Below are 23,599 nucleotides of genomic sequence, written 5' to 3'. Positions count from 1 at the left end.
GGTGATTCAATGCATGCCAAAGTTTGAGAAGCACTGGCCTAGACCATTATCAGAGCTGATATCTTAAAGCACATTAGATAACTAAGTCAAGTTGTTTGGAAATGAGTACACAAAATTACAGCAATGAAGGATGATTGGATGCTGTGTACTTGGTCACCATTTTCTCCCATTGAAACTACAAGAAAAGCCATTTATAGCTTCTGGAGATAAGAAACAAGGAAAGTGATTATAGATGTTTAATTCTTGTTTCTCTGCTTTTATCCTTGAATTGTTTGGATCTTGACGGGATGCAGCTTTTTATTTGCCCTTGGCTATGTAATTCCATATGTCCTCAGTTGAATGAAGTGTCTTGGTATTTGTTTACAGTATTGCTGTTTATTTATTGACTACCTAGTAAATGATAGTTAAGAACATTTTAGACTTTTTTTCCAAAGAAAATACCAGAGACTAAGGCTGTTAAAAATAATGTATCCAGGGAGAACATAAAACAACATCACCATATTAAAGGAACTGTTATTTTATATTTTAAAAGTTCATTGCTTTAAATCATTAATCTCACATCCTTATTTGTACTGCTCTTATTTATTTATTAAAAAAAATTTTTTGTTGTTCATGCTGTGTGGCTTGTGGGATCTTAACTCTCCAACCAGGGATTGAACCTGGGCCCTCAGCAGTGGAAGCGAGGAGTCCTAACCACTGGACCACCAGGGAATTCCCTGTACTGTTCTTAGATTGAACTGTCTAGAGATGACACACGTGTGTTTGTGTTCTTTTTATATCTTCTTCCAGTAATCTGACATACTCTTATTGTTTGCTTTTATATATACTATTTCAACTCATGTAAGTAAGCTTTAATTTTTATTAAAGTTTTTTTTTATATAATAATTATTTATTTACTTTTGGCCGCGTTGGGTCTTCGTTGCTGCGCGTGGGCTTTCTCTAAGTTGCAGCGAGTGGGGACTACTCTGTTGTGGTGTGCGGACTTCTCATTGCGGTGGCCTCTCTTGTTGCAGAGCATGGGCTCTGGGTACGCGGGCTTCAGTAGTCGTGGCTCACGGGCTCTAGAGCACAGGCTCAGTAGTTGTGGTGCACGGGCTTAGTTGCTCCGCGGCATGTGGGATCTTTGGGGACCAGGGCTTGAACCCATGTCACCTGCATTGGCAGGTGGATTCTTAACCACTGCGTCACCAGGGAAGTCCCCCCTTAAAGTTTTTCTTACTGATTTTTGAATCTGAATTAGCAATTAGAAATTAAAGTAAAATATTAGAGTTTGTTTAATGTATAATTCTTAACTTTTCTAGTATGGAAAATTTCAAATACACACAAAAATAAAGTAGTATATAATAAATCCCGAATTCCTATCATCCAGCTTCAGCAATTATCAACATTTTGCCCAATATTAGATACTCTTAGTATATTTCTTGTAATTTAGGGAAGTTCTAAACCTTGTCTTCTAGTGGATGCTATAGTTGGAAGAGCTTAAATCAGTTTATCAAAAACTTATATATGTCTACACTCTTAATATTAAATAATATTTAATATTTTAACATATGTTTAAAAATATTTTTAAACCTTCTTCTTTGTAAACTTCGGCTGCAAGGGTATTTGAACAGTTTAGGCATTCAAGGTGCAGTAATTGGAAAGCTTGACTGATGATTTTTAAAAGTAGTATATTATTCTAATTACTGTTTTTGTCTTTAGTATTCATTGAGGCATCCATTCTTTTTTTTTTTTTTTTTTTTTTGCCGCGCCACGCGGCATGTGAGATCCTAGTTCCCCCACCAGCGATCAAACCCGTTCCCCCTGCAGTGGAAGCACAGAGTCCCAACCACTGGACCACCAGGGAAGTCCCATCCATTCATTCTTTTTTACCTCCTCCTTTCGATCAAATTAAGTTGTTTATTAAATAAATTGGGCAGAAGTGGTATCTATATTAGATCTCCTTGAATTCTTCTTTTAGAACTAGTGAAATGATGTAAAAAAAAAAAGGCAACAGAAATAAAATTTGGAATTGATAACACTAATATGTATAAAATGTATAAATCTGTTTTTATATATAGTTTATTGCAGAATTAGGACATCCATTGCATTAAGAGTAATTAAAAATTGTGTTTTATCTGCCTATGAAAGTAAAATACTTAAGTCATAGAAAAATTTGAAAACACAGGTAAATTCAGAGGAAGGCAACTTAATTATTTTTAATGCCATCATCCAGAGATTACACCTGTTAATAATTTAATGTATGTTTTAAAAAGTTTTTTTCTGCATATCTGTATGGATAATTGTGTGTCCTACTGTGTGCCCTGCCATGCACAGTACTAAGTGCTTTAGAAACATTATTTCATTTATTCCTTGCAACGACTCTGAGGGATGTATGTACTGAGTTGAATAATGTCCTCCAAAATTCGTGTCCACCTGGAAACTGACTGTAATCTTATTTGGATATAGGGTCTTTGCAGATGTGATCAAGTTAGGATGAGGTCATACTGGATTACGGAGGTCCCCCAATTCAATGACTGGTGTCTTTATAAGAAGAAAATTTGGACACAGACTTATAGGGGAAAAGGCTATGTGAAGACAGAGATTGGAGTGATGTGTCTACAAGCCAAGGAATAAAATGTCATGTTTTTTCTGTGATTTTAATAGCTATGTAGTTATTTCATCATATAGATACACTGTTACTTATTAATTCAGTGAGACCTATTGAACATTTTTTATTTCCAGTTTTCCCTGGTATGAACACTGCTCAGAACTTCACTGTAGCTGTAGCTTTGTGTTTGTCCACTGTTTTCTTTTGATAAATTCCTAGACCTGGAATTACTGGGACAGTGGATTGCCAGATTGTTCACTAGGAGGGTTGTATTTATTCTGTAAGCAGTTAGAAAATAGTACTTCATTGTAATTTGCATTAAATTTGCAGTTTTTGTTATTGGTGTAGAAAGATCATCCTACCAGCAGACCAGAACACTGAGAAATCTCTGCAAGATATACAGCAGATGCGAATAGATTTATATAAAAACTCAGCTAAGCCAAGGAACTGCCAACCACTTTCAGCTGCAAAGGAAGACCTCCAAAAAGTTGAAAAAGTTCAAACTAGACCCCTAGAATCTGCTCAGGTCAGGGAGAGCAAAGGCTGGCTGCAGTCGTCTGAATCATTATGGGTGAGAAACCATTAAGCAGTAGATGCTCACCTTACCTCCCCTGACTTGAAGTTGCTACTCAGTCTCGGCTGCTTCACAATTCCCTGGGTCCTGGCTGCTTTATCAGAACCTGTACTTAATACTCAGACACCAGGGACCCTGACTTGGCCTGAAGAAATACATCTCAGCTACAGATACCACTTAATCTTTCCTTGCATCTGAAGTATGAACACCAAGAATCATCAGGCACCTGAGGAACACTGATAGCACCAAAGAGAGCCATACATGGAACAGGGCAGCTAACCAGGAATCTGCAAGTGTTAAGAAAGATGCCACTCAGACAGCAGCAGACTCAACGAAGACAAGGCTAAACCCAGAAGTTCATAAGGAATCAGGAAAAGTGAAAATTATCCTCAGATATCAGAAGGTGTGTTCATTAAAAAGAAGAATGATTCAAGATAAAGAAATAATCAGTTCATAGAAATTAAAAATATTATGTAAGGTATTCAATAGATAGACTGAAATTCAAGCCTGTTTTACTTAATTCAAGAGATTGACCAAGTGCTAGTGAGGGATAATTAGAAACATATGTCACAAGTCCTGGTAACATTTCAGAATCCAGTAACAAAATTCTAAAAGCAACTTGAAGAGGAAGATGGGTTACCCTCAAAGGAGCAAGGATCAGATTGGCATCTGGTATCTCTCAACTCTGGAAGGTAGAAGACAATGAAAATACCTTTTTGCAATAAAGGTACTGAGGGGAAAAGGAATCTGAGCCTGCCTTGTATACCTAGGCAAGTCAAGGATGAGAACAAAATAATATTTTGAGGCTTGCAAGAATTTGGAGTTTGCATTTGTTAACCCTATCTGACTTACCAGAGGACATGTCTAGAAAGACCAAATATATTGGGTTGGCCAAAAAGTTCAGGTTTACGGGAAAACCCAAACGAACTCTCTGGCCAACCCAGTACGTGAGAAAAATATAAATGTTGCAGAAAGCAACAAAAATCCTCTTGTTTACTTCTAAATAAGGAAATGTTTTTTTAAATTATTTTTAAGATAGTAGCAAGATAAATAACAGTTTGGAACAAAAGACTGAATTTCAGCAGTGTGGTGAAAGTGGCCAGGAAGGGGTTACTAGGTGCTAAGGTGTTTGTTTTTAAAATTCTTTCCTTCTTTTACTAAGAATTTTTTTGTTACTTTTAGTCTTGCTTGGACCGGGGAAGGGAAAGTATAGGTTTTGATTAATTGTAGATTTTAATAGAAAATTGTAAGTTTAAATAGGATTTTTTTTTTTTTTTTTTTGGCCGAGCCATGTGGCCTGTGGGAAGCTCCCCGACCAGGCATCGAACCCGCACCCTCAGCAGTGAAAGCATGGAGTCCTAACCACTGGACTGTCAGGGAATTTAAATAGGATATTTAGGAAGTTAGAAGTAATTGCTGTAAGTTTAGAAATAAGATCTATAGATTCCTACAGCTTCCATTAGAAGCTTTATTTGGTGCAAAGGAATCTTGCTCATCCTAGCTGTATAAAGGAAGAAAGGGGTGAGGAAATGAGACAAAGCATTGCAAACAGAAACACAAAGCAAAATGTTAGAATAGATCAAGCATATTATTTACCACAACAGAAGTTAGTGATTAAGGGCTTCCCTGGTGGCGCAGTGGTTAAGAACCCACCTGCCAATGCAGGGGACATGGGTTTGAGCCCTGGTCTGGGAAGATCCCACATGCCGCGGAGCAACTAAGCCCGTGCGCCACAACTACTGAGCCTGCGTGCCACAACTACTGCAGCCCGTGCACCTAGAGCCCATGCTCCGCAGCAAGAGAAGCCACCGCAATGAGAAGCCCGCGCACCGCAATAAGCCCGCGCACCGCAACGAAGAGCAGCTCCCGCTCACCACAAGTAGAGAAAGCCCGCTCACAACAACGAAGACCCAGTACAGCCAAAAATAAATAATTTTAAAAGTTAATGATTAAAGTTCCCTTAAAGAAAGTGAGGAAATAAAATCCATGCAAAAAGGAGGAATTGTGTTTCTTCAGAATTAAAGGATATAGGAGCCACTTTGAATAGGGATGCTTGCTGGCTAGATTTGAGTCCCTTGTGTTGTTCAGAAGATGGAGGAGAGCCTTGTGTACTATACCACTGGAGGTGACCAGGATAAAAACTGCTTGTTCTGAAATGTGATTAGAAAGCATCAAGCATCTCCCTCTTCAGAAGCAATTGCGGTTCCAGAAGAATGCCACTAATGAGTATAGAAAGGATGAGTGACTGAACTAGAAAATCACTGCTCTGAGTCTTCCAGTTGCCCTTTCCTGCTATCAATGGCTAAGTTTATATTGATTTTGTTGAGAATCATAGTAGAAAATTTCATGCCTCTGAATCTAGGATGGAATCTTTTCTGTTTGTAGTCAGTGTTTTCCAGAGAAACAGCACCAATGGTGCGTGCATAGAGAGACTGGAGATCCAGGGAAGAGCTGATGTTGCCGCTTGAGTCTGAAGGTAGAATTGCCTCTTTGTGGGGGGCGAACACTCCTTCTTAATACCTTTAACTGATTAGATGGGGCCCAACTATGTTATGGAAGGCAGTCTGTCTGTTGATTTACATTTTAGTTTCATGTAGAAAAATACCTTCACAGAAAACATCTAATGCTTGATTTAGATACCTGAATACTGTGGCCCAGCCAACCTGACACATTAAAATTAACCATCACACTGGTGAAGATGCTGAATTTGCTTATAATTTTGGTAGTAATAATGGAATGTCTGTGTGAATTACAAAATGGTGCATATGACTGAATTCTTTCTTCAGTGAGTTTTGGGAACCAACCTCTGCCTTTGCTGTGAAGAAAGCCTGATCCTGTACACAGGATGAAACACAAGGACTTTTGCCTAAAGATCAAAAGAAGATAGGTAATTGTCTATTTGAAGAAAAACATAATGCTAGCAAAGATTCTTGTATTCTAAAGGAGGAATGTAATCACCTTCACCAGCCATATCCCTACAGAGGGCCAGTTGGATGTAGTGGCACATTTTCAGGGATTATGAAAAGGTCTTGAGGTTCACTTTCTTTCGGGTTTGAGTATTAGTAGTAGTTACAAGTTACAGACTCGATAATATGTTATTAAGGTTTTTTTCCTCTCCACTAAGTTTTATACTGAAGTCCTTTAAAATTAATCTTATTAATTCATTTAAGGTTATATAGATTGGTTCCTTACTATGAACAATATTGAATTTAGCTCTTGCTTTTCTCCTTTCTCTCTCCATTTAATACCAGGTACTTTGTTCCAAGTAATATTCTTTTGCTTGGTGAGCTTCTTATACTTTACGTATTCTTCTTTCATCCCCCTTTTCAGAGTAGTGTTAACTGTATTTTCAGAGCAGGTAATAGTTAAATACTATTCTATTTCTCTTGTTCCTGTGTTTGTTCTATAGTAAGAGATATTCATTGCTTACTATCAGCTCTGTGCTGAAACTTTTCTAAGTGTTCTTTCTTTTTTTCCCTCTTAATATTTATTTATTTGGCTGCAGCAGGTCTTAGTTGCGGCACGTGGGATCTTTAGGTGTGGCATGTGGGATCTAGTTCCCTGAGCAGGAATCGAATTCCGGCCTGCTGCATTGGAAGCACGGAGTTTTAGCCACTGGACCACCAGGGAAGTCCCCAGGCGTTCCTGATTATCTGAAACTCTGTCCAGTACAGTCGTCCCTTGGTGTCCGAGGGGGATTGGTTCCAGGACCCTTCACACCATACCAAAATCCATGGATGCTCAAGTCCCCTATATAAAATGGCATAGTATTTGCACATAACCCACATAAGTCCTCCCATATACTTCAGATCATCTCTAGATTACTCATAATACCTAATACAGTATAAACACTATGTAAATGGTTGTAAATACAATGTAAATGACAGGTAAATTGTTGCCTGCGTATGGCAATTTCAAGTTTTGCTTTTTGGAATTTTGGGATTTTTCTATCCATGTTTGGTTGAATCTGAGGATGTGGAACCCATGGATATGGATGGCCAACTGTTAACTTCTTCAGGAAGCATTTGTGAGAACAGTATTCCCCGCGTTCTTATGTGTTCACACAGTTTTATCTGTATACTTTTACTTGGAGGTCAGTATAGAATTCTTGGCTGCCTGTAAAACCCTCACCTCACATTTTCTTTCCTGAGAACCTTAAATTTGTCACTCAGTTATCTGGTGGCACACGGTGTCACTGTGTGATTTTCTTTTCCTTACACATGTGATTATCCTTACACATGATGCAGTTCTTTTGCTTGGATGCCCTCGAGATGTTATTTTCTTCAAAGTTTGTTTGTTTCACTAGACTTAGTGTCAGTAGTTCTGGGTCAGTTTTCCCAGGGGCATGTGTGTACATTTAAGTCTTTTATTTCTGGATATTTTTCTTGAATTATTTTAGTATTCTTTCTGTTCCTCTGATTTTAGCTTTTGGGTGATTCTGTTACATGGAAGTTGGAATTTCATATCTGTTCCCATCTGTCTCTTTTTTATCATCTGTTTTCCTTAAATGCCCCATGGTGTCAATTTCTTCCATGTTCCTCTAGTTTAGCCTTCATTTCTGAAAAGTTTTCAAATTGCTGCTTGTTTGTTGACTGTGTCTGATTTTTCTCACATCTTCTCTTGTGTAGCTGTCTCTCATCTGGGCTCTTATGTTTTTGATGTAAGTTCCTCTTTCATGGCCTCTGTTATGTGCATAATGTTAGGTGGTAATTTCCATCTGCCTTGTGGGCATATTTTTGGGTTTGCCTCCGTTGCCCATTGGTGCCACCATGGTTCTCTCCCGAGACTTTTGTACATGAGAAGGGGTGAGAGTATTCCAGGACAGCTATCCTTGCTGCAGAGCTCTTCAGTATTCCCATGGCATACTCAAGTTTCTCTGTATAGTCTCCTATGTGATACCTGTTGAGGTCGGCCTCCTTTGGGCCCACCCTGTAAGCATCTGAACCTCATCTTTCCTTTACCCACGGGCCTCACCCTACTCAGGATGTTATTCTCAGTATGTGTCCTCAGTTCAGGCTCTGCCTTTCCTGGAAGGCCATTTGGCTGGGTGTTTGCAGAGACTTAAGGGCTGGGTTAGACACAGCGTTTTCTGGTCTCATGTCCTGCATATAACCTTTTGAACCCTTTTACAGTCCAACTGGAGAAGTTTTCCTTCTGAGGTGTTCCCCAAATGGTGTTCCCTATCTTGCTTAGGTAAAAGACTGTGTCAACTGATTCTAGGCCTCCTTGAGACAGCTTTAATATCTTGTTGTAACCTGTTTCTCTGTTTCACAAAACACTAAGTTTACTAAGCTGGTCTACTTAAAATATATACAACTGTAGTTTTAAATATTACAGGCTACAATAAATTACTTGTTTTTAAAAGTTTATTTGTATTTATGCCATTTGTTCACCACTTTTATTTGTGGTTTACCAGATGAGAGCTTTATGCCCACATAAGCTTTGGGTTCTTATGAGTGGGTTCTTTTCTGCTCCCTAAATTTTTTCATTCTTGGCATATAGCAGCATCCATGTGCCAGCATGGCTTTGGCCTTCAGCTTGCGTTCAAGCCAAGTCTTGTCCCTTGTCTCTGGATTTCTACATGAAATGAAGATTTTTTCCCTGATACTGAGAGCCAGGTGTATTACTTGTAAACATTGTATGTAGATTTTTCGATTGTTTGTAATTGAGAAAGAATGTAGTTTGGTGTTGCTTCAATAATTTTTAATACTACATTAAGTATTTGTTACAAATTTAAGTGTTGAAGGTTATGTTTTCTAGAGAAGTAATGATAGTATAAATGCATGGATAGAAGCCAGCCTGGACTCCAGTTTAAGAAAAAGTTAAATGTCTAGTTTATTCTTATTGTTTAAGCCAGTGAGGACAAAATTATGTGGGCATTAGAATGGGTGAAATTGAGTTTCTTTTTAATGAGAAATGGATTTCTATTTTATAAAGCCATATGCATGTGTGGTTATTTCATGTAGTCAGCCCTTGTCTTTCTTTGATTAATTTGGATAATTGTGAGTTGATTGAATTAAAGGAAACTCAGAAAGCTGAAAAACTGATACTTAATTTTAAGGCTAAGTTGCTATTGACTAGTTGTATTTTTCTGTGTGTCCACAGTTAGGGTGCACAAGAAGCTTCTATTGCTAGAGACAGGCCCCACCTGTGAGCCACCACTGCACGGCTGTGGGACTGGGAGATGGCTGCCTGTAGCCACCTGAACCCTGAGTGTGGCAACATTAGCTAGCATAGGACCCGGATCATCTGTGTGTGTGGGAGCATGCTAGCTAGCAGTAGTTGTGTTGGTAGGAGTGCATACTTTTGAGATGATACCTTACGTGTGTATATGTGTGAATACAGAAAACATCGGAGCAGTGTGGGGCCGAGCAAACCTGTTTCCCAGCCCCGGCGGAACATCGTAGGCTGCAGGATTCAGCATGGGTGGAAAGAGGGGAATGGCCCCATCACCCAGTGGAAAGGAACCGTTCTGGACCAGGTGCCTGTAAATCCTTCTTTGTATCTTATAAAATACGATGGATTTGACTGTGTTTATGGACTAGAACTTAATAAAGATGAAAGAGTTTCTGCGCTTGAAGTCCTCCCTGATAGAGTTGGTAAGTTCTCTTTACTGTTTGTGCATTATATGCTTTAAAAATGATTATTGAAATGGATGCTTTTTGATTATTAGCATTACTGGTATTTTTTTTAATTGGAGCATAAGTACTTCTGATACACATTTAAATCAGTCACCTAAAACCACAAAAACTGCTCAGCAAATGTTCTAAAACCAAAGTTCAAGGAACTGTGAAGGATATAAAGACGTATAAAATTGTTCCCCAAGAAGTCGACAGTCTAATAATTTCTAATATGATTATTTCCCACATTTTGCTCAGTTTATCTGGACTCTGGTGAGTAAGAGTATTTCTCATTAGCTCAAATATTCAATGTGCTCATTTCATCAGATTATAATAGCTCAGAAAAATTTCATGTATTTATTTTAGGATCTTTATGTGAAGTGAATTTTTATCATTGTGTATTATTATATAAGTGATAATTGTACCTTCAGCCAAAATTTAAGCAACCAAAACATGTGAACTCTGTTACAACATTTTTGGGGTTCGTTTGTACAAGGTTTGTGGGAAATGAATGGCTTTTTTAATGTCATACAAATCAGTTTTGCCTTGCATACCTTAGGTTCCTTAAGGCATAAGGTGTCAGTTAAATAATAATGACTGGTTTTATTTTTAAGAATAAAATAAAATATGATTTTATTCTTAAGATCAACGGAATACACCCAAGTTGTTACTTTCTTCAGAGTATTTACTTTGAAATGTTTTCTTATTATTATTACAGTGATGCTGCTATTGCTTGAATCTGGTTTATGCTTTTGGAATTGTCCTTAGAAGCCTATATATGTACAAATAGAGCCTCAGCAGATCTGCACTTGAAGGATAGAAATTTGGGATCAAATTGTCAAGGGAAGACGCTTACCTAGCCCCCCTTTCCCCCTTTGTTTTTGCCATTGTGTTCCTGGAACACATGCTTCCTCATCAAGTTAACTGCCAGAGCAGCAAGTTATTTTTTTAATCCTTGCTTTAGATAGCAAACACTGTCTTTATTCATCTTGTATAAATATAGTTCAGCTTTCACAGAAATCTTTCTTTAAATTTGTATTTTTAACCAAAGGTAACTAATTATGTAATAGTAAATCTTTGGCATTTTAGTCTAAGTTCAGCGGAACACATTCTTCCTTGTGAAGCACATCCTCTTTTCTCCTGATCTTGACATCAGTCCATTTTCCACATTAGAAATTAACATTGAAGAATCTTCCCTTCAGGGCTTAAAAAGTATTATCCACACCTTTATATCAATTATTTGTGCTCAGTAATTATCATACATTCTTTTTCTGACCCAGAATTTTAGTTTCTGACCCCTTCAAGGGCAAGGCTGCTAGCTTACTTGAAACTTACTGCATTCTGCCACATGACCTGTGTTAGCTCTGTTGTCATCATAGGACAGAAGAAACCTTTTATCTTGATAAAAAAGTGATTTGACTAAACCAAAATATCTGAAGATATATGAGTATCTCTGGTGATGGGATTTAAGGGTTTCTTAATGTTTTTCTTTCTACTTCTGGGCCATCTCTGTTTCCAACAGTAGATATGGATTGCTTTTGTAAACAGAAAAGCAATTTAAAAAAGGAAATCCAAAGGCCTGTGTGCAAAGCAGCAATATGTTACATGCCTAATTTAATTAAGAGTTAACTATGGTATTCCCTATGATACTTTAGTCTGAAAATTTATTTGGACTTCATTTATGTTTCATGTAGGAAGAAAATGGTCTTTCCTAATTTGCTTAAGGCAGTACATTAAAGTTACAGTTTTGTTTTCCTTAAGCTAAAGGTGGAGAGAAAAGTAAGTCAGTCAACCCAAAAGCATGTGATGTCACAGAGTACCAGTTCCCAAAGTGTAGTCTGAGGACCCTTGAGGTTTCCAGAGGCCAATTCAGGAGGCTTATTAGGTCAAAATTAATTTTCATAAAAATCTTAAGATATAATTTGCCTTTTTCACTCTCATCCTTTCACAGTTATACACTGGAGTTTCCCACTATTTGGAAGATCTGCATAACTCAGTGAATACAATATTTTCTATATGAGCAATGCATGATGTTACCAAATCATATATTGGTGAAAGATCCATTCAAAGACCGACAGATTTTTTATGTTGTGGTAAAAACACAAAACATTAAATTTACTACCATAATTATTTTTAAGTATACAGTTCAGAGGCATTAAGTATATTCACATTGTTATGGAATAGGTTTCCAGAAATTTTTCATTTTGCAATCTGTAATTCTTTCCCCATTAAAACAACAGCTACTCTTTTCTGCCTCCCACTGGCCCCTGGCACCCACCATCCTTTTTCTATGAATTTGATTACTTTAGATACATCATAAGTAGAATCATGTAGTATTTGTCTTTTTGTGACTAGATTCTTTCCCTTAGCAGAATGTCCTCAAGATTCATCCATGTTGTAGCATGTGATAGGATTTCCTTTCTTTCTAAGGCTGAATAATATTCCATTGCATGTGTATACCACATTTTTTTCCCCATTCATCCATGATTGGACACTTGGGTTCCTTCTGCCTTTTGGCTATTGTGAATACTGCTGCTGTGAACATGGGTATACAAATATCTCTTTGAGCCCTTCTTTCAGTTCTTTTGAGTATTTAACCAGGAATTCTGAATCATATGGTAATTTTGTGTTTAATTATCTGAGGAGCCTACATACGTAATATTTTCCATAGTGTTTGTTAACATTTTACAGTCCCACCAACAGTGCCCGAGGGTTCCAATTTCTCCGCATCCTCACCAATATTTGTTATTTTCTGTTGGTTTTGATTTGCATTTCTTTGATGATTAGTGATGTTAAGAATCTTTCATATGCTTTTTGCCCGTTCGTATGTCATTTTTGCAGAAATGTCTGTTCAAGTCCTTTGCCCACTTTTTTGATCAGGTCACTTGATTTTTTTGTTTTGTTTGTTGTAGAGTTGTAGGCGTTCCTTATGTATTCTGGAGACAAATGAATTTTAATTTAATAGTGTGACAGAAGTTTATTGATAATGATTTCAGATTCTACATTGCAATTAACCTTTAAGGAAAGCTACCACTTGTTGAGTTTTGATGTGGTATCATAGAAGAATACCTAGAATTATCTGAACACTAATAAAATATTTTTTCAACAGCATATCTTTGTGATTTTATACACCAACTAAAAGTACATACAACAGATTGAATGCTGAAACAGATATGAGATTCTAGCTGTCTTTTTTTTTTTTTTTGCTGGTACGCGGGCCTCTCACTGCTGTGGCCTCTCCCGTTGTGGAGCACAGGCTCCGGATGCGCAGGCCCAGCGGCCGTGGCTCTTGGGCCCAGCCGCTCCACGGCATGTGGGATCTTCCCGGACCGGGGCACGCACCCGTGTCCCCTGCATCGGCAGGCGGACTCTCAACCACTGCGGCACCAGGGAAGCCCCTAGCTGTCCATTTTTAAAGCTAGACATTTCTTACTAATTTTTTGTTAGAAAATATTTTTCATTAAAAATGTGTTTCTGTAGGTATTTTAACATATTTTTAGATATGTCATTTATAATTTCTAAAATAGTTGGTACTGATATTTATCATCCATATAAACAAATGCTCAAAAACTTTTAAGAATGTAAAGGAGTCCTAAGATGAGAAAGTTTGATAACTTCTGGTATGAAGAAAACTAGTGGGATTTTGCTATAGTGTCATGCACAGTGGGGAATTCTATGTTATTTTGGGTAATTATTGCATACTTAAGCAAAGAAAACTACCGTATGTGTTTACAGTGTCCTTCTGATAAAATTGGATAGCAGTATCTTTACCAAGAAATTCTAATCTTTGTTCCTTTGAACTTTGACAAAAATAGGACTCATGAGTAAGAAGTGCTAATTTTTTTTTAAAGATAATTGTCTAAAATGTGAGGAATGGATAAATCTTAAAATCAGTAGGTTCCTCCATAATTTTCCCAATATTAAAAAAGAAAATGAAACTTGTAATTTTTCACCTATGTCTTTAATGTAGAGCAGGGCTGCAGAGGGCTGTTGATACACCAGTAGGGAGGCCTGTGTTCCTAATCACACAGGCCATCTAGAACAACCTGCTTTCCTCTGAAATAATTTATACAACAAATGTTGAACCCCTGTGATCACAGTATTGGAAACAAGATGGGAAAGGCCTTTGCTTTCATCACTGTGCAGTCTAAAAGCAAGTAAACAAACATGTAAAACAAGATAACTGCAGAGAGTGGTAAATGTCTTTAAGAAATCAAGCTCGGTTAGGTGACTGATTGTTGGGGCTATTTTCACCGGGTGGTCCTGGAAAGCCTCTGGGAGGACATCTGCTCAGGAAGAGCCAGCCCCTGAGGATGTGGGGGTCGTAGTCAGCCCAAGGGTATCCCAGGAAAAGATGCCCATGCTGCTGAGGTGTAAGGCAGTCAAGCAGTATGTGACGAGCAGGAGGGCAGAGGGCTGCCAGGGGATGATGGCCAATGTGCTGTGGATCTGGAGAAGCAGTTCGTTATTCAAATTATGAAAGGAAAGTGCTGGAGTATTTTAAGCAAATGACCAACACAATCTGGTATAACGACCACAAATATCACTCTGATTATTGTAAAAAATAGATTGTAGGGGCAAGAGTAAAAACCTATGCCTTGAATAGGTTAATACCTTGGTTTTCATAAATGGTCAATGGTTATATAAGATATTTAAAAGGCAAGGTGGGTAAAGGGTATATGGGAACAATATTATTTGTGGGACTCTTCTGTAAGTCTAATTCTATCTCATAATTTAAAATAATTATCGATTAAACAATAACAATAAAACACTTTATACCTTGAATAAACTAAAAGTTTTAATTAGGTACAGTACCAAGAACAGATGAATTCAGAAAAAAAAGAAAAAAGCAGATTCTTTCACGTAAACCATTGTTTGCTTTTTTGTCCCCAGCAACATCTCGAATCAGTGATGCACACCTAGCCGACACAATGATTGGCAAAGCAGTGGAACACATGTTTGAGACCGAGGATGGCTCTAAAGACGAGTGGAGGGGAATGGTCTTAGCACGCGCCCCTATAATGAACACATGGTTTTACATCACCTATGAAAAAGATCCTGTCTTGTACATGTACCAGCTCTTAGATGATTATAAAGAAGGCGACCTTCGCATTATGCCCGATTCTAGTAAGTATAGATTGACAACTTTTATTTTTGATAATTCAAAAATAATTTGATAAATCAAATATCTTTAGAGCAAGATATTTGATTAACTCTTGTGCAGATACATTTAAAAATTTTAATTATTAGGGTTAAGTGATTATTCTTTTAGTCATGCACAAAGCATAGGTTGTGAAATTTTTACCCTTTTGCCAAGAATAATTTACTTTCCCTGTTCTGGACTTTGGACTTTCATATGAATGGTGTATATAATGTGGGGTCCTTTGTGACTAGCTTCTTTCACTCAGCTTATGTTTTCAAGGCTCATCCATGTTGTAGCGTGTGTCTGTATTTCATTTCTTTTAATAACCAAATACAACTCGATTGTATGGATATACTGTATTTTGTTTATTCATTCATCTGTTGATGGATATTTGGATTTTTTTGCTTCTTTTTGGTTATTATGAAGAATTGTGTACAAGTTTCTGAGTGGACATTTGTTTTCAGTTTTCTTGGGTATATGCCTTGGAATGGAATTGATGAGGCATAGTGATCACTCTGGGTTGAATCATTTAGGCAACTGCCAGACTGATTTTCAAAGTGGTTGCATCATTTTAGATTCTCACCAACAGTGTGTGAGGGTTCTGATTTCTCCACATCCTTACCAACACTTGTTACTTGACTTTTTGATTTTAGCCATCCTAGTGGTAGTGAAATGGTATCTCATTGTGGTTTTGGTTTTCATTTTTTTTGATGACTAAAGATGTCAAGTATCTTTTCGTGTGTTATTGGCCATTTGTGTGTCTTGTTGGAGAAATATCTATTCACATCCTTTGCCTGTTTTTCAATTGCATTGTCTTTCTGTTATTGAGTCGTAACAGTCAATAGTATAGGTATAAGTCTCTTGTCAGATATGTGACTTGCAGATACTTTCTCTTATTCTCTGAGTTGTCTTTTCAGTTTCTTAAAAGTATTCTTTGAAGTACAAAAGTTTTTAATTTTGATGAAATCCTATTTTTCTAGTTTTCCTTTTATTGCTCATGCTTTTGGTGTCATATCTAATAAACTCTTGCCAAATCAAAGGTTATGAAGATTTGCCCCTATGTTTTCCTCTAAGAGTCTTACAGTTTTAGCTCTTACATGTAGGTCTTACTTGGATCTTTGATACATTTTGAGTCAATATTTGTTTATAATGTGTCATGTCCAACTTCTTTGTTTTGCATGTGGCAATCCAGTTGTCTGAAAACCACTTTTTGAAAAGACTGTTCTTTTTCCTACTGAATGGTTTTGGCACCCTTGGTAAAAATTACTTGACTATGGAGGTATGAAGATATTTCTGGACTTTGAGTTCTATTCCATTTGTCCATATGTCTATAGTTATGCCAGTGTCACACTTGATTACACTGCTTCATAATAAGTTTTAAAATCAAGAAGTGTGAATCCTCCTTTTTCAGAATTGTTTTGGCTGTTCTTTGCAATTTCGTATGAATTTTAGAATCAGCTTGTCAATTTCTGCAAAAAAGTCAGCTGGGATTCTGTTAGGTATTGTGTTGAATCTCTACATCAGTTTGGCGGGAGCGTATTGCCATCTTAAGTTAAGCCATTGACCCATGCGCATGGGATGTTTTTTCATTTATTGAGTTTTTTCCATTTCTATCAACGTTTTGTAGTTTTCTGAGTATACGTTTTTGCACTTCTTATAGTCCTAAGTATTTTATTCTTTTTGATGCTATTGTGAATAAAATTATTTTCTTAATTTCACTTTTGCGTAAGCCTTTTTTTTTTTTTCTTTAAACTACTCAATAGCTTTTCCTCAAACACATGAATTCTTGGCCCTAGGCAGATATGGCTGACTGACAGACACTGGATATATTAGCAATGTAACACCATCTCTGTTCCTTTTTTTTTAAGTTCTTCCTGTGAACAAGCCACTCATTGAATCTACTCATGTGCTCATCTGGCCCTGACTTCTGCCTTCTTAATCTTTTTTTTTTTTTAAGTGCGTGTATATTTGTTATAAATGTGTAATGGAAAGTGTTATATAGGCGGGAATTTAAATATGAGAGCATACCATAAAAACATTTCCTCCAACCTATATGAAGTTTTAAACTTTTTTCCAAAGCAAGTACTGTTGACTTGATAATAGAAAGTATGAGGTCATTTGCAGATTAAATCATTGCCTGTACCAACCACGTCTTTATCCTCTCACTCCTCCTTTCTTTCGAGTGGTATGGAAGTTTATTTGCTGTTACTTGCTGTTGTGATGTTCTGATACAAAGAGCTCTGCAGTGGCCTCTGAGTCCTTGGCTTCTTCACTTATGGTTACTGTAAAACGTATGGCGATCATGTGTTCGTAATTTCTTTGTACACATGAGGTGCCACAAAAGTGTGGTGTGGTATGATGTTGCTGCTTGATGGAAGAGCACTGTTGAAGAAGAGTTCAGCTTAGATTTCCTCTTTACTTCCTTTTTTTAAAGAACTGATAACACTATGCTCAGGTGGTTTGTTTGTGTTGTGTGAGATCAGAATAGCAGGTTTCAGATTATGCCATTCAATGAGAGAATTTATTATAATCAAAGAGGCAAACTACTGTTAATACAGATACATGATATGATCCAAACCAGGATACATGTGAAAATAAAAAGGTGCACTGCTAACCATTGTGTCAGGACTACAGGCATAAGCACTGACTGTCTTGGGCAAACCAGGATACCTGGTTGTCCTACTTGAAGGCTCTCTGTTACTACATGGATAAGAGCTTGAGTTATTCAGGACCTGTTAGGGGTTTCTTAAAATAGAATTGTAACTGCCTAGCTCCATCCCCTGGCTACCCTTTTTTGTACTTTGTTTCTTTATTGTTGGCAGTGATGGTTTGTTCTCATTTTATGTGTATTCCTAGAACTTACAGAGTTCTTGCTAGGTCATAGGGCGGGCAGTGTTTTCCAACACTCAGATTTTCTTGGGGGTTTCTCAAAAAGTACAGGTGCCTCAGCCATCCTCTGAGATTCAGTTGTAATTGGTCTGAGGATGGAGTTCACTTAGCACCTATTTTTATAGCACAGGAAATCTCTTTTATTTTGAAACTGGGTTAAGAGGACCATGTGTGATGAAATGAAGTTGAGGGGAAAAAAGCTTTAAGGATTCACAGGATAAGACAGGAATACTTAGGCATTTAGGCACATTCTCAGTAATCCCAGTAGGTATTATCTGCTTTGAAATTATTTCAAAGGAAAACAGCCTTATTTTTAAGAAGCTATAGAACACAACATTGTAAATCAACTATACTTCAATAAAATTTTTTTAAAAAAGAAAGAAATTGTATAATTACAGTTGATTCTTGAACAGCTTGGGGGTTGGGGAGACTGATCCTCCGCGCAGTTGAAAATCTGCATATGACTTATGGACAGCCCTTCGTATCTGCAGTTCCTCTGCATCTGTGGATTCAACTAACTGCAGATCGTGTATTTACTATTGGAAAAAATCCCTGTATAAGTGGACCCATGCAGTTCAAACCCCTGTTGTTCAAGGGTCAACTGTATTTAGTTTTTTTCTTGACCCTTTCCTTCTTTTAGTCCATCCCTCTTTAGGTAATTATAGCTATAACTAAATATAAGCCAAAGAAATTTCTAGTTATGATTTTCAAAATCATTTACATGTCTAGCTCTTGGGGATCAGCACACTGTTTTTGTAAATAAAGTTTTATTGGCACACAACCACACCATTCATTTATATATCATCTGTGGCTGCTCTCATGTGACAACAATACAGCTGAGTAGTTGGTACAGAGACCGTATGGCTTCAGGCCTAACATATGTATTGTCTGGCCTTTGAAGGAAAAGTTTGCTGACTCTTGGTCTAGAAAATCAAGGTGAATTCAGGATATTAAAAAAAATTTTTTTTAATTATTAAAATAGATATGTGAGTTGGTGTGTATCTAAAAATTGACTCTAAATTCTCTTTTTTCCCCCTTTTAAATACAGATGATTCACCTCCAGCAGAAAGGGAACCAGGAGAAGTTGTGGACAGCCTGGTAGGCAAACAAGTGGAATATGCCAAAGAAGATGGCTCTAAAAGGACTGGCATGGTCATTCATCAAGTAGAAGCCAAACCGTCTGTCTATTTCATCAAGTTTGATGATGATTTCCATATTTATGTCTACGATTTGGTGAAAACATCCTAGATGTCATCACGAACTTTGCCAAATTTGTGGAACTCTTAAATGTATAATTTGTAGACATAAAGACTTGATTGCTTTCCAGTTTAATGAAAGCTTAAATGTCCCTGCGAACCCACAATCTCTGCCAGCAGAACTGGTTTTGTTCTGAATAGTACAGATTTATGTGAACACAAAGCATTTTGTGTAAGGAACTCCTTCCTCTTAAAAGAAGTCTGTCTGTTTGGAAGGGAGTTACAGGCAAGTCTGGTAAAAGTTAAGCTAGTATCATAGTCATTTAAAACTGTAGTAGATCTTATCCACTTTCCCCTTCACGCTTAACACTGTTATTCTGCTGCCACAATGCAAGCATAGTTTGGTATTTTTGTTATTGCCTTTTTTTGAGATATATATGTATCTATATCTACCTATCTATCTATATCTGTGTGTATACATATATAATGTATATATACATACACATAGATCTGTGTGCGCGCGCGCGCGCGCACACACACACGCACACACACACACACACACACACACACACATTTCGTGGGCAGTCCTTTCTTTGTGGGTTGGAGTGGGGGTTACATAATTTTCTCCAGTTTAACAGGAGTGCTGACCCAAGCCATTTGTATTTAGTGTATTCATTGTATTACTGCTGTTTATTTAAAATTAAATTTGGGCACAGGAAGCACATCGGGACATTCAGCTTATTTTGAAAGTCAAGTTCAGAGTACCATTTCAGTCTGGAGGCTTTAAACTGTAAATTCAAATATGAATCACCTGTGAACATTTAATGACCCACATTACAATTTTACAAAACAGTTAGAAATCTGGGTAAAAGGCTGCCTTTAATTCTAAGCTTTGTATATTATTTGTTTACATTTTTTATCATAAATACTTCTTTTTAAGCAAAGCCCAGGTACTTGGTCCACATAGTGTAATGCCAGGTGTATTTTGGATGGCACATTTGGTCCATTATTTGTACAAATTAGTAATCTGGAATTTCAGTACACGGATTTAAAAGGCAACAGTGTATCAGCAGTTTATGTGTATTTGGTAAGTTCCTGGAAGAACGTAGTGCTTTTATATTAGAAATGTAAGTTTAAGAATGACATTGTTGCCTTTTAACAAGTTCTCTGGGATACCTTTATTTTTATTACTGTTATTACTGATATATGATTATGGTCAGAAGGCTTTTCCCCCTTGGCTTTTCCCTTCGAAGAATGTCTAGACAAATAACAGCTTAAATTCCTGACACCTCTTGTGGTGCTGTATGTTCTTACTCATGGTATGCTGTTGATGTGGATTCATTCCATTTGGTGGATCCTGCCACATCAGGGTCAGTCACCTGCACTGGCTTGTGGGTGTGACTGATAGCAGCCCTTAGCCATTGAATCCTTTCCTGCAAGGTTGTTTTAACTAAAATAGAACTGCAAAAGTGGTTCATTTAGCAGCAGAACATCAGTCTATCACTTTGTTTTGGATGATCCCTGGCAGTTTGAAAGCTAGGAGAAAGATGATATGTGAAACCAGTCTTGTGGAGATTGAAAATCTTACCTCTGATTTGGGCAGAAAGCTTAAATGCATATGAATCTCAGTCAAACACCAGGTCTGTGTGACGTCTGTCATGGCTGTTCTTGATGTTAAGAGATTCTGTAGTTTCAAGGCCGCGCTCTGCATGGTTTGTGTGATGCCCATTTTTGCCTTCAGGAAGGCTGTGCCTTGTTGTGCTGGTGGGTGGTAACCTCGCACACCATGTAAATACAGCACCCCAGTTCTCTCCAGCGTGCCCAGTGCCTCACTGAGGGCAGCCAGGGGTGAGCTTCTCCATGCAGTGGGTACCCAGGTCTTAGATGTTCCTCCTGTGCTTGAAACAAGTGTCATGCTACAGATCTGTCATCTGTTCTCCTGGAGGCTCTTGTAAGAGTTCCTGCATGTGAATCTCAAGGTTGAGCCCAGCTCCCTGTGCCCAAGTGGACACATGTGGCCCAGAGAGTGTGTTGTCCAGCGTGCACTGCATGAACAGGACACAGTGACTTCAGACTGAAAAACAAAGTCCTTTGGAGGTATCCTGAGGGTTGGGTCAGTTGAGTTGAAACATTTCTGGCATTACTTAATGACTTGCATTGTGGTTTTTCTGCAAGTACCTTTAGCAACTTTTAATACCACGTGATCTCTCTAGATGAATGTGACGTGATTTATTATCATCATTATTTTAATCATTGTTCCATTTATTGCCTTTAGGGTTGAAGGAAGGGGAAGGGGTCTTTTTTTTGTTGTTTTTTCCTTTTTTTTTCCCATTCTTTTTTCTTTTGGTGGCTTAAACCACACTTCCTGATGCCATGACTAACTCTGCTCCCCAGCCGAGTATTTCAGGCTTCGTCTAGGCTCATGTTTCAGATCTGCATGCATTGCTTGCATTTTCCTGGTATCGGAATGTTGGTTCCTTGTTCTAGGAATACAACATTAATTTCCAAAATTATCATGGGACTTGTGACAACACAAGACATGAATCTCTGTATAAAATGTATTGGCCTTTCTCATTGACCTGCTATAGTATTATTGTGTCGTGTGTGTGTGCGTGCGTGATGTCTGGCTGCCATGTAAAGCTTCAAAGGAAAACCTTAAAAGCAGACCATCCTTTTTTGCATGCTCTATTCTAAGTAGAATGTTCAATGTAACTAACTAAAATTGCATGTTAAATATATTTAGGTTTTTTGTTTTCTATCTTTGTTTTTATTTGGTTTCAGTTTCTGTATATTTGCTTAACTGTGCTGTTTCAGTGGTTGTAGGATAAAGATGCACTGGTGAAGCAAATGTAGTGCCAACAGAAGGTGATTTTCCAGTTGTGTATGTCATGCAGCATTTGAAGGGACTGTGCATTCTTAAAACAATCACAGTTGCTTCTAAACCAGATTTCATTTCTATTATTGTTTTACGTGCCAAACCCTGAAGTGCATTGGGCTTGAATCTCTGAACGCTGTGGACCCATTAGAAGACTGTTTTGATTGTCACAAATTGTAGTGCCTGAAGACATTCTTGAAGCTGATTGTCTTAAAAAAAAAAAAAAAAAAGACAGTTCTCCAAAGACAAAACAGGAATTATTGTAACAGAAAATAATTATGGTCAAAATGTCTGTGGTTCCTTGGAAATGCTGCGCTTTTTGTATTTTCCATCATTAGTGCAGTTCGAACGAATGTGTATAGTTCAGAGGTCTTCGTGTTCGCATTTTAATATTAGGTAAATGACCTCATCTTTCAAGCTTGAATTCATTTTTAATTTTAATTTTATTTTATACAATGTGTAGACAGTTCCCTGTTCTCTGCATTTAGAAGTATAAACAATATAAATCTGTTCATTCTGTAAGTAATTTTTATAATTATGATGTAACTCTATCCTATCCTTAAAACATTTAAAATAAACCCTTTATGTGCAACTTTTGACTGTAAATTTTGTGCTTATGAGCAAACTGTGATGTGTTAAACGTGCTTCTGAAAAAGTTTTTGAAGTTTTACTTGAAGATTTTAAGAGACCTTTTTTCCCTCTTTTCACCAAATGTAAATGTCAGATATATATAGGAACAGAAAGAAATAGAATTTTTATTTGAATGATAATTAATAGTACCTGTAAAGAAAGGGAGCAATAATCAGTAGCCCCAATATATTATATAGTCCAAAATATGAAAGTTTGTGATTAGCAATTAATGAGAAATTTCAATTTATCATAAAATTTTAAACTTAAAAGAATTGTTTTAAATAGAATTAAATATTGTGTGTTTTATACTTTCACATCTTTTCTTGCTATAATTATATATTGCTTTTATTAATACTTAAATACCAACTAGTGAAATTCTGCAGTGAAAAAATCTTTTTTTTTTTTTTCCAGTAGTAAGGACAAAGACATGTAGGTAATACTGGAACTATATGTACTCTATATTTTATCTTCCTGGATAATTTTATCAGTGAGAGGGAAAAGTAGAGTTTATGGTATGCCTGCCCTTAATTAGATTCATTTTTTATGTTTCCCTGTTTGGCCCAAGGATCCGTGGTTAAAGCTAGGACGGGACAGGTCACTTTTGTTGCGGCCAGAGTGGCTGGGGAGGCTTGGCATGGCAGCTGCAATGACTACTGCTGAGGCCCTGGCCAAGGGGATTCAGGACCACCTCTCAGACTCTGGTGGGAGGAGTCGCAGACAGGTGTTGGGAGAAGATGAACCTGGAAGCACACGTGTTCACCCTGGGCGAGATCTTACAGTCTTCTTCCTGAAGGTAAATCACTCGTTGCAGTATCGAAGGTACAGCTCAGGAAATATTTTCCCCCAAAATAACAAAGCAAGCTTAGTCAAAAGGTTGGCGGTTGCTGACTGCTGTTTGTAAACTGAAGAACTAGGTCTAGAGCAGTCGCCACTATTGGAGAATTGCAGGGATGGGCTTGCTTTCCATTGTTTCTTCACTTGGTACAGTCACAGCTCTGTGATAATAAAGCATTTGACACTAATAAAGCACTAGCAAAAGTGCTTAGTAAGTACCTTGCCAAACACCTTCTGTTTTTTTGTTT

At 37.4% G+C, this 23,599-nt stretch overlaps 1 protein-coding gene across 2 annotated transcripts in view; it reads left to right on the top strand.

Moving 5' to 3' along the window:
- The window catches only part of SPIN1 (spindlin 1), a 65,159-nt gene extending 42,680 nt beyond the window's left edge, over window positions 1–22,479 (top strand). For both annotated transcript variants that reach the window (XM_019936249.3, XM_073805889.1), the window contains exons 4-6: window positions 9,510–9,763; window positions 14,678–14,911; window positions 18,865–22,479. In XM_019936249.3, the coding sequence (XP_019791808.1) occupies window positions 9,510–9,763; window positions 14,678–14,911; window positions 18,865–19,064 (688 nt within the window). In that variant the 3' untranslated portion in view covers window positions 19,065–22,479. The remainder of the gene's footprint in view (window positions 1–9,509; window positions 9,764–14,677; window positions 14,912–18,864) is intronic.
- The last annotated feature ends 1,120 nt before the right edge of the window (window positions 22,480–23,599 follow it).

This window comes from Tursiops truncatus, chromosome 6, assembly GCF_011762595.2.
Source record: "Tursiops truncatus isolate mTurTru1 chromosome 6, mTurTru1.mat.Y, whole genome shotgun sequence".
NCBI lineage: Eukaryota > Metazoa > Chordata > Mammalia > Artiodactyla > Delphinidae > Tursiops > Tursiops truncatus.
Note: the sequence above shows the minus strand (reverse complement) of the source record. Positions and strands in the feature narration are given on the sequence as shown.